General features: G+C 39.8%; 1 protein-coding gene across 2 annotated transcripts; it reads left to right on the top strand.

Moving 5' to 3' along the window:
• Nucleotides 1-1,176: 1,176 nt before the first annotated feature.
• Nucleotides 1,177-6,441, top strand: LOC122554574 (regulator of G protein signaling 21-like). Of its 2 annotated transcripts, XM_043699823.2 has the most exons (5): nt 1,178-1,367; nt 2,560-2,655; nt 3,780-3,841; nt 4,444-4,610; nt 5,756-6,441. In XM_043699823.2, exons 1-5 carry the CDS (start codon nt 1,255-1,257, stop codon nt 6,008-6,010), a joined length of 693 nt encoding a protein of 230 aa, XP_043555758.1. In that variant the 5' UTR covers nt 1,178-1,254; the 3' UTR covers nt 6,011-6,441. The 2 variants fall into 2 exon arrangements, with proteins under 2 accessions (XP_043555759.1, XP_043555758.1); XM_043699824.2 differs by lacking the exon at nt 2,560-2,655 and having other exon boundaries at nt 1,177-1,367.
• The last annotated feature ends 3,653 nt before the right edge of the window (nt 6,442-10,094 follow it).

Below are 10,094 nucleotides of genomic sequence, written 5' to 3'. Positions count from 1 at the left end.
CCCATGAAGGCTGGCACAAATCGCTATGGCCCCTATAAGATTTTGGCAAAGCACAGCAGGTCAGGCAGCATCCGAGGAGCAGGAGAACCAACGTTTAGGAAACCTAATGAAGGGCTTTTGCCTGATTTTCCTGCTCCTCGGATGCTGCCTGACCTGCTGTGCTTTTCCAGCACCACTCTAATCTTGACTCTAATCTCCAGCATCCGCCGTACCCACTTCTGTCCTTTAAGATTTTATCTATTGTCTTTTACAACTCCATGCTGCATTTCCTTTATTAGTACATACCTTGTCATATGTCTTTGAGTTGATCCCAGGTTACACTCTCTGACATTATCTAAAATTAGTCTGACTTTCTGTTAGTTGCTGCGTTTATCCCCCTCATCTTTTAAACAAGAGCTTTCAAGACCTCTGGCATCATCCCTCTATCCAAAGAAAACTGAAAAATTATGGCTATATTCTCTGCAGTTACCACCCCATTTCCCTTAGTAACTTGAGTGCATCACATTTGGGGGAATTGAGTGCCCTTTTAAGCTATTCTGCTTTGTTTATTTTTACCCTATCCAGTATTACCACAAACTCCGCCTGGTACTCTACAACCCAACTCTATCCCCTCTCTGGAGAATCAGTCCCCCTTGAGGTCAAAGTTGTGCAAGGGTGAGGATCAGTTTGCAAAGGTCCACAGTAGTAGCACACATGCAAATCTCACTCAACAGTTGCCTTGGCTGAATCTTACTGTGACATTAGGGGAACGACAACTGAAACATGATTCATGAAATATCTAACCCAGGTTTCATCAAACTGGCTGAGGACAGCAGCTCTGTAGGAAGCATCCTGTCCTATGGGTACTATGCTAGTTCCCACAACAGCATTGCACAGTCTGGGACCTGGTTTATTTACGTTGATCGTTATCTACGAACAGTTAGTGCTAATACAATGCATATTTTTAACCGCTGACGTCAGACATGAAGTCTCTGAATGCTGCTGTGGTTTGAAGTTGCAGATTAGCAATTAATGGGTGGAAGTTTTCTCTCCTCTCTCTCTCTCTCTCTAGTCACTGGAGCTGATCTCCTGTGTGCGTGAAGTCATTGAACTGGGAGGGTCTAAGCACTCAAGCAGCCAATTAGCTTTCACAAAGTCAGCGGGCTCACAGCATTTTTAACCTGCCTGGAGCAGCGCTGACTGGACATTCACAACCTGCCCCACCAGGGAATTGCTTTGGTATCAGCATCTCCAGCTCCAACGTAGGGGAAAATCATGCAGACTGTACTGTTCTTGTTCCCGCAGCTCAACCTGTCAGCTCCCAAAGAAGAGCCCTATAGGATCATCAAACAGGAGAACCAGGAGGGGAAAGGAGAGAATAAAAACAGGTAATGAGGCTTAGTATGATCGGAAAGGTTCCTGGATCTGTGGCTTTGATATCTCTGGGTACAAAGTTTTATAAAAGGAGTGTACATCTAGAATAACTGCAAATATCACAGAAACTCAGTTTTAACTGAATAAATACATGACAATTTAAAGTAAAGGACAGTATCATTGTTATTTTTGTCATTTAGTTTTGTTCAGCTGATAATCTGCATCCGTATCATGCACATCTAGAATAACAGCAAATATAAACTCATCACAAAAGGTTAGCTTTTAACTGAATAAATAGCACATGACACTTTAGAGTACAAGGACTGTATTATTCAGCTTTTTATGTCATTTGTTTTGTAAGCAGACCAGAATAAGCATGGAAGCTTGTTTATACTGCAGTGTTTCAAAAAATTATCTTTTCAAAGTGCTGTTCAGACCTATTTTGTTAATTAAATGTTAGTTTGTTAACTATGCTCCTGCCAACAGAAAGGAGGTTTGGATGAGGAGAAAGATAAACGTTCATGTTCTACAAATGTGGCTTATTTGTTATAGTGGAGATTTGGTACTGGGGAACAAAATACAAGTCAATAATAAAACCAATAAAGAATTTGGAGCAACTTCTTTACTCCAGTGGGTGGTCAAGATGTGAAAGCTGTTACCACCAAAAGTGATTGAGGCAAATGTTATAAACCAGCTGGGGGGATTGTGACTAATTACACGGAGGAGGAAGAAGGATATGCTGGGGTTGATGAATCTGCTGCCTGTGTGAAGTATCAATGGCTGATGGCCTATATCTACATTGTCCATTCTAGTGGTATGTTTTGGGGTCAGAATCATTGCAATAATCTTAGCTTAACTTCCCAACTCAAAATATTCTGCACAACTTGCCCAGCTAACCTGTTTTGCATTGACTTCAATGGAAAATGTTTCCTGATGGATGTTCAGGTCAAATTTGCTCCTGTATCTCCATTTTCTCTTAAACTCCATACACCTAATATATTCATTGCTTTGGATACTATTTGGTGTTTTAATGACAGAATGTTCTATTGTATTAACTTACACAAGTTTGAATAGTTACAGTTAAGTTGGAGGAAATGGAGAAGGAGTGCATTTTTTTTTGTACAGTGGTAATCTGTGTTGTACTGTTTCCAGGCTATTGCTTGACTGGTCTATCCTAATACAGTTCATCAACTTCATATTTTTCAGGCTTAAAGAGAAACGGAATCGGTTAAGCCTCCTCCTGCAGAAGGCAGAATCCCGTGAAATCTTCATTCCATTTCCCACTAAACCTGAAAAGTCAAAGTGAGTTTTGCCCTAGTACTGGTTTTCTGATCCATGCTGTTAATTTGGGGTGGCATGGCAGCTCAGTGGATAGCACTGCTGCCTCACAGGGACATGGGTTCAATTCCAGCCTTGGGTGACTGTGTGGAATTTGTACATTCTTCCCATGTCTGCATGGGTTTCCTCTGTGCACTCTGGTTCCTCCCACAGTCTGATGAAGTGCAGGTTAGGTGGATTGGCCATGCTAAATTGCCCCTAGTGTCAAGGGATTTGCAGGCTAGGTGGGTTAGTCACGGACAATGTAGTGTCACAGGCATAGGGTGGATCTAGGTGCAGTGCTCTTCAGAGGATTGGAATGGGCTGAAAGGCTGTACGATTATTGATCAGCTTCTAAAAGGGGGAGAAAACTGAGGATAACTTTGAACATTGTTAAATAACTGAATATGCTGGTGGTGAGAAGATCTTGTTTGCAAGTATGTGCCGTGCACCTGCGGTCTGTTTGTTCTTAAACTCGAGACAGTCTCTTCCTGTGACAGCTAGTCCTGTCTGAATGGGCTGCAGATTTTTTTTAAGTGTAGCCATGAAACAAAGGGAATCATGCCCTCTTTTCTTGTTGGCACCCCTGAATTGCTGAGATGTACATACTTTTTACAGTAACAAATTATTAATTGTGAAGTATTATTTTGAACCAAACAATATGGAGGAGGGGCTTGAGGTCCTCTGCAGACTTTTAGACACTTGGTCACCTCAGCCCGAAGTACGGTTGTGCGTTCATCTCATCTGTTGACAGCTATTATTATTGTTGTTGTGGTCAAGCTTTGCAGGTGGGTGCTGTTGATAATGGTTAAAAAAGGATTAGTGGTCAGTCTCAACTGCAGCAAATAAACACCAAAATGTCAATTGCTTTCCTGTACTGCTGCACTGAGCTGTTTTGTGGCCGTACTGAGAGTTGGGTTGAGGCTCCGAATCATTTTTTCTGCAGCCTGCATAATGCAAGGAAACTTTCCATTTGCATCAACAAATTTGCTGAAGTGAAATGCTGAACATGATCTTTTTGCACCTGCAAAGCAATCATTTTAGTTAGCCTGCTAACCATTGTTGGTTTTAACAAATTTTGAAATTTATAATGATTTTTTTTTTCCTAGTACACCTCCTGATGAACCACCTAAATGGAGTGAGTCACTAGACCAGCTCCTAGCACATAAGTGTAAGTATTACTCATTAACTCTGGGTAAAAATATGGATTGTCAGCAAGACTGTTACTGACAAAATATTTACCAATAGATGTAATGGCTGGAGTTAATATGATGTAAAAATGTTTCAAACTCAGCTTACTTAGATCTATTGTATAGTGCATTTTCACTAAATTTCTGTAAATGGGACCACCATTTTGTGCCTAGATTGTGTATCCATTCCAAAAGAACTATATATGCACCTTTATTTTACATAAAATAGAACCTGACAATACTAGAAAAATAGGAGAAAGTGAGGACTGCAGATGCTGGAGTATCAGAGTCGAAGAGTGTGGTGCTGGAAAAGCGCAGCCGGTCAGGCAGCATCCAACGAGCAGGGGAATCGATGTTTCGAGCATCTTCCTGATGAAGGCCTCGTGCCCAAAAAGTTGACTGTCCTGCTCCTTGGATGCTGCCTGACCAGCTGTGCTTTTCCAGCACTACACTCTACAATACTAGAAGAATAGCTTGTTTATGAAGTTGTCTTTGAAATCATAGTAACTAACCAGTCTGGTTAAACATGGAGGTGGCATCAATATTTACAGCTGGCCACATTCTGGTTTTTTTTTCCCTATAGCTGGCTTGGGTCTCTTTCGAGCTTTCTTACAATCAGAGTACAGTGAGGAGAACATTGAATTCTGGATGGCCTGTGAAGACTACAAGAAAACCAAATCACCTACAAAACTGGCCTCCAAGGCAAAGAAAATCTATTCGGATTTTATTGAAACTGATGCCCCAAAAGAAGTAAGGGACAAATTATGATTCTGTAATAGATTTATTAAGGTATCTTATAAGGAAACAGATTTAAGAAAATTTGAATTTTTCTTGAAGACATTGTTCATATGTTGAGCATTTATCTTTAAAGTGGTGTCCTGGAATATATGCATAAGAGTGGTGAATGTAGATTCAATAGAAACTTCCAAAAGAGTTTGGTAAATACTTAAAATGAAATCTTACTGAGAAAATTGGGAATGGTGTTAACTGGCACAGAGGCAACAGGTTGAAGTGACCTCCTTGTGTTATATGTATTAGAGTATTGGACTGGATTAGTGCATTCCAAAGTATGGAGTGCCCTCCATTTCACAGAATAATAGGATGCAATAAAATATTAACCAAAATCCTCAATCACCAAAACTTGAGTGATGTAACCTCCTATTTAGAATACAAGTGAAACCTTCCATCATTCCTGTTTGGGCTTTCCACATGAAGAGCATAGTCCTCACAATATTTCCCATGCTTGGTTGGTCTGGCTAGTTTGTTCTCAGACCTACAAGGTCCTTGCATCAATCAGGCCACCCTAATTATCTATATGGAGTTTGTATGTACTCCCTGTGTCTGCGTGGGATTCCACCAGGTGCTCTAGTTTTGTCCCACAGTCCAAAGATGTTCAAGTTAGGTAGATTGGCCATGCTAAATTGTACATAGTATCCATAGGTATGCAGGCTAGGTGGGCTAGCCATGGGAAATGTAGAGTTATGGGGATAGGGCGAGTTCATCTGAGGGGGGATGCTCGTCAGAGGGTTGGTGTGGACTCAATGGACCAAATGCTCTCTTTCTGCACTGTAGGGAATCTGTGATTCTGGCTTCTTTCTGAAAGGAATTTTCTTTTTCTTTATTCCTCATTTTCTTCAAGGAGGAAGACTTTTCAAATCAGAACAGAAAAAGCAGTCAGAATTAGGTGGACATGTGACTGGAAATGGTGTGAGAGTTGCACTTTACATTTAGTTACAGTTCAAAAAGATTCACTGTTAGAAGTCTTTGTCAGATGTGATATAAAATGATACTGTGGGCACACTTTGTCCAAATGCATGTAGTGGCCAGGAATGTAAAGGGATGATTTTTTTGAGGGAAAAAAAACAAATTTCTTTAAATAACTCTATACTTTACAGGTGAATATTGATTTTCGTACCAAAGAGGTGACAAAGAAGAACACTCAATTACCCACTTTATCCTGTTTTGACTTGGCACAGAGTAAAGTGCATACCCTGATGGAGAAAGACTCTTATCCGAGATTCCTCAAATCCGAGTTCTACAGAGATTTGTTAAAGCAGACACCAGTTGAGAATAATGGGCAAAGACGGCGATCCCAGTCCTTCACATCAGCTGGTCTCCTTCAAAATTCAGAATTCACTGCCTGGCTTTAATGAACAGAAGTGGTTTTATTTTTCAAAATAAAGACGTTATTTACGGCGACTTATTGGAAACAAGCTTCCTGCAGCCTCCCTGACTTCGTCCCTGCAGCTCTCAAATTTTACTTGGGAATGCTTGTCACTTGAAGAACCTGGAGTCTTTTTAATAGCTCAGATTATTCAAAGAACATTTTTAGTGAATTATGATTCTATTTAAAAGATGCATTGTTAATTTACTGAAGCTTAAGATACTATTAAGTAACACACTTGTAACTCTGAAAACCTTTACTGTGTGTATAAATTATTCATTTTTGTGCTATTAATGTATTTAATATTTGTGTTATCTTATTCCTGAATCCTGTGTGTATGGTGCTCTATCTAGCACAGTGCTGATGAAAGAGTCGGTCAACAAGTGTTGACTTTCATTAAAGGGAAAGTATATTTTTCATGTTCATATTATTCATTGAGTTAACCTCCTTTTCCCCCTATTCTGAACCCCTTCTACTGTCTGCTTAAAGTGATGAATTTCACTTACCTGAGTGTAAAACACTTGTTTCTGGTGTTAAATAATGCTGCTGGGTTCATTGCTCATAACAGATTGGGCTCTCAATGGCTTTGGAAACATACTACTAACCGGCACCCTGAATAGAACCAACAAGAGGTGACAAGAACTTTCTAGAAGTGTTAGATGGCCCTAAACTGGCCCCATTGACACTGAGGTCAGGTTGCAGTCGTGGTAGCAGAAACCCATTTTGGATTGCAATGAGTAGGAACTTCCTCGCTCAGTGGGTGGTGAAATTTTGAAATTCTCTACCCCAGATGGCTGTGGAAACTCAGTCATTTAGTTACCTCATGGTAGGGGTAGATACATTTCTAATTACTAATGACACCAAGGGGTATGAGGAATGGGTAGGAATATATTGACATTTATTGCTGAAGGAATAGAGTACAAAAGTAGGGAAGTGTTGCTTCAGCTGTACTTGGCAATAGTGAGATCACATTTGGAGTTCTGTATTTGGTATGTAGTTTAGTCCCCTTACTTGAAGAGGGATGCAGTTGTATTGGGGTCAGCTCAGAGTAGGTTCACTACATTGATTTCAGAGATGAGGGGTTCATTTTATGAAGAGAGATTCAGCAGTTAAAGCCTATACTGTCTGGAGTTTAGAAGAATGACAGGTGATCTAATTGAGGCAATTCAGATGCTTAAAGGGATTGACAAATAGGTCTGGAAAGGATGTTTCCTCACATGGTAGTAGATTTAAAACCAAGATGAGAAACTACTTATTTCTCAAAGGGTTGAGAATCTGTGGAATTCACCAGCCCAGGGCATGGTGGATGCTGGGACACTGAGTAAACTTAGAGGCATTAAATAGATTTTTTAATAAGTAGTGGTTGAAGGGTTATGGAGAGGAAAATGGAGTTGAGACGATTCTGTGAACACCATAACTATATCAAATGGGGAAGGAGGCTGACTTGCCTGCTTATGCTTCTAGTTCTTACAGCATTGAGGTAGATAATCAGCCATCATGTCAGACATCTGGCCTATATCTACATCTTTAGCAATAGTGTCACTAGCTATGAGTGAGGGTTTTAATACTGGCACCTTTATGGACAGATGATTAATCCAACATTTGAAAACAGCTGTGACTATTGGGAGCTAAACATCTGGTAAATTCTGAATACTTGCCTTCCTTGATCCAGCAGGTGGCATAGAGAGAAATCCACCTTTTTGTGGGCTGCACTGACTTGGATCCTTATTTTGAGAGAATATCTTGTATAAGGAAGTCCTTCATGTCTATCTGCAGTTTTAAGTGAACTAATTTGTATCTTTACATCATAACCTGCCAATGCCAGCTCTTTTTGCCATTGTTAAAAAATGCCTATTTAAAACTTTCTGAAACGCCTCTTAGAAAGCAACATTTTATTGGAAAATGCCATTAATTGCTCAGGATTGGATAATGGTAAAAAAATCCTGATCTAATTTCATATGAAGGAAGAGGCAGAACAATCCTTATGTGACTGTAAATCTTTCCTCAAAAGGGGAGGTAATTTTACAGCTGCTCTGAACTGCTTCTTAAGTCTAAATAGCAATTAATGCGGCGACATCTAGAGTATTTGGAAAAAAGAATGAAGTGAATGTGCCAGATTTCTCAAGTGCTAATTTGGAAGCCCAACAATTTTTAACATAATTATTTGTGCACTGATAGGTTTATAGGTCAGTAGTGGAATCAATTGATTCATTTATATTCTCACTATTACCTTTCTTCATCGTCTTACTTTCCAACTCGTTTACAGTTAATGATATTTGTCAATTATCAGCCCACCTTTCCAACCTATTCTCAGCCCTTTTGTATTATCTTGACCACTTTCTTAATACAACTTGAGACAGTTTTGCTTCTAACCCCAAGTTACAAAGCATTTAGACACATACTACATGACCATGTGTTTTGCAATGATTACCATGACATCTGAGTAGTGGTCATTTGACATTGAGACAATATCATTCACAACCATCCTTTATTTTAGTGAATTGGTAATCATCTCAAGGCACACAATTTGTAGTCCACATAGTACATTAAAGCAAAGGGTTGTGAATTTGTGGAATTCACTACCCCAAAGGGTGGGGGACACCAGGACTCGGAAAAAGAAGTTAAGGAGGAGATAGCTGGGTTTTAAATTAGTAATGGGTTGAAGGGTTATGGAGAGTGAGGCCGAGATGAGATCAGCCATGATTGTATGGAAGGGTGGAGCAAACCCAAGGGACTGCTTTGTCTATTCCTAGTTTTTATCCTATTCTGTTTTATTAGCAATTATATATGATGTTTGTGGTACTTCACAAATTAGGAAAAACATATTGAAGGGATAATTCCTGATGTACTGCCAACGTGATATCATGTCATTTGGAATCACGTAGAGTGGTTACAGTTCAGAAGCAGGTCGGATAATCTATAAATTCCATACAGATTCTTGCAAGAGTAATTGAGCTGGTTTTACTTTCCATCATTTCCACTGAACCCTATGTTTTGTTCTTTAATGTGCTTATCAAATTCAATTTTGGAAGGTTGGAGTGCGCAGTCTGTCTTTCCAGTGCCACTATTTCATTGGTCAAAAATAAATTTACCCAGTTGCCAGTTATATGCCTTATCTATAGTAGGTTTAGAATTAAATAAGAATCAATCAGGTTAGTTTAAGAAACAACAACATGATTGATTTATTGTGGAAACAGAACTAATTCTGCGTCATAGAAGTAAGGCTGATTAACACAGTTTGATATAGAAAGGCACAAATATTGATCGTTCTAATTAAGACACACACACAAACACGCGGAGGGATGGATACACACACACTCTCTCTCTCTCTCTCTCTCTCTCTCACACACACACACACACACACACATTTGAAGTTAACAGTTATCAGGTCAATGACCCTTCATCAAAACTGGAAAACTTTGAAGATGTAATACAGTGTGATTTGATTCATTATTGTCACATGTACCTAGGTGGAGTGAAAAGTTCTGTTTTATGTGCAGTACAGGCAGATCATACCATCCAGGGAAAGGAAGTGATGAGAGAGTAAAACAGGGAGGCAAGGTCTGTGATATGGTGAAAGGCATGAGGGTTAAAATGATAAAGAGATGATGGGAATGGTCAAAGGAAATGGTATTGGAACAAGTGTAAAAAGTAAAGAATGAGTTTGAAAGGGAATAATAGAATTACTGCCAACAGCTGTTGGCCAAGAAAAGGAGGATAGAGGTTATGATTTAAAATTAAACTTAACAACTGAAGAGTCCAGAAACAAGTGAAGTGCCTAATTGAAAGATGAAGTGACAATTTTCCATTTGGCATTGAGTTTCATTGAAACATCATAGGGCGTGACCCTTGTGTAGTACTGTCCCTGTCTTCTCCTGCCTCCAACACACCCCATCCATCTCGACACCCCATGCCAGTCTGTTGCCCACCCTCGATCTCTTTATTTCTAAATGCTGCTGGAACATTGACCTCCTCAACCTGTCCACCCCCCTTACCCATTCCAAACTCTCACCCTCACAACAAGCAGCCCTCCACTCCCTCTGCTCCAATCCCAAACTCACCATTAAACC

The sequence above is a fragment of the Chiloscyllium plagiosum genome, unplaced genomic scaffold (assembly GCF_037043375.1).
Source record: "Chiloscyllium plagiosum isolate Xiang-an unplaced genomic scaffold, Cpla_swu_hap1 HiC_scaffold_9, whole genome shotgun sequence".
Lineage (NCBI taxonomy): Eukaryota > Metazoa > Chordata > Chondrichthyes > Orectolobiformes > Hemiscylliidae > Chiloscyllium > Chiloscyllium plagiosum.
The sequence above is the reverse complement of the archived record's forward strand: the minus strand, read 5'-3'. Positions and strand labels throughout refer to the sequence as shown.

Coding starts and splice junctions, on each gene's coding strand:
- LOC122554574 (XM_043699823.2), top strand. CDS start 1,255: ATGCAGACTGTACTGTTCTTGTTCCCGCAGCTCAACCTGTCAGCTCCC. Junction 1,368..2,559: donor AAAGGAGAGAATAAAAACAG/GTAATGAGGCTT, acceptor CATATTTTTCAG/GCTTAAAGAGAAACGGAATC. Junction 4,611..5,755: donor AAACTGATGCCCCAAAAGAA/GTAAGGGACAAA, acceptor TATACTTTACAG/GTGAATATTGATTTTCGTAC.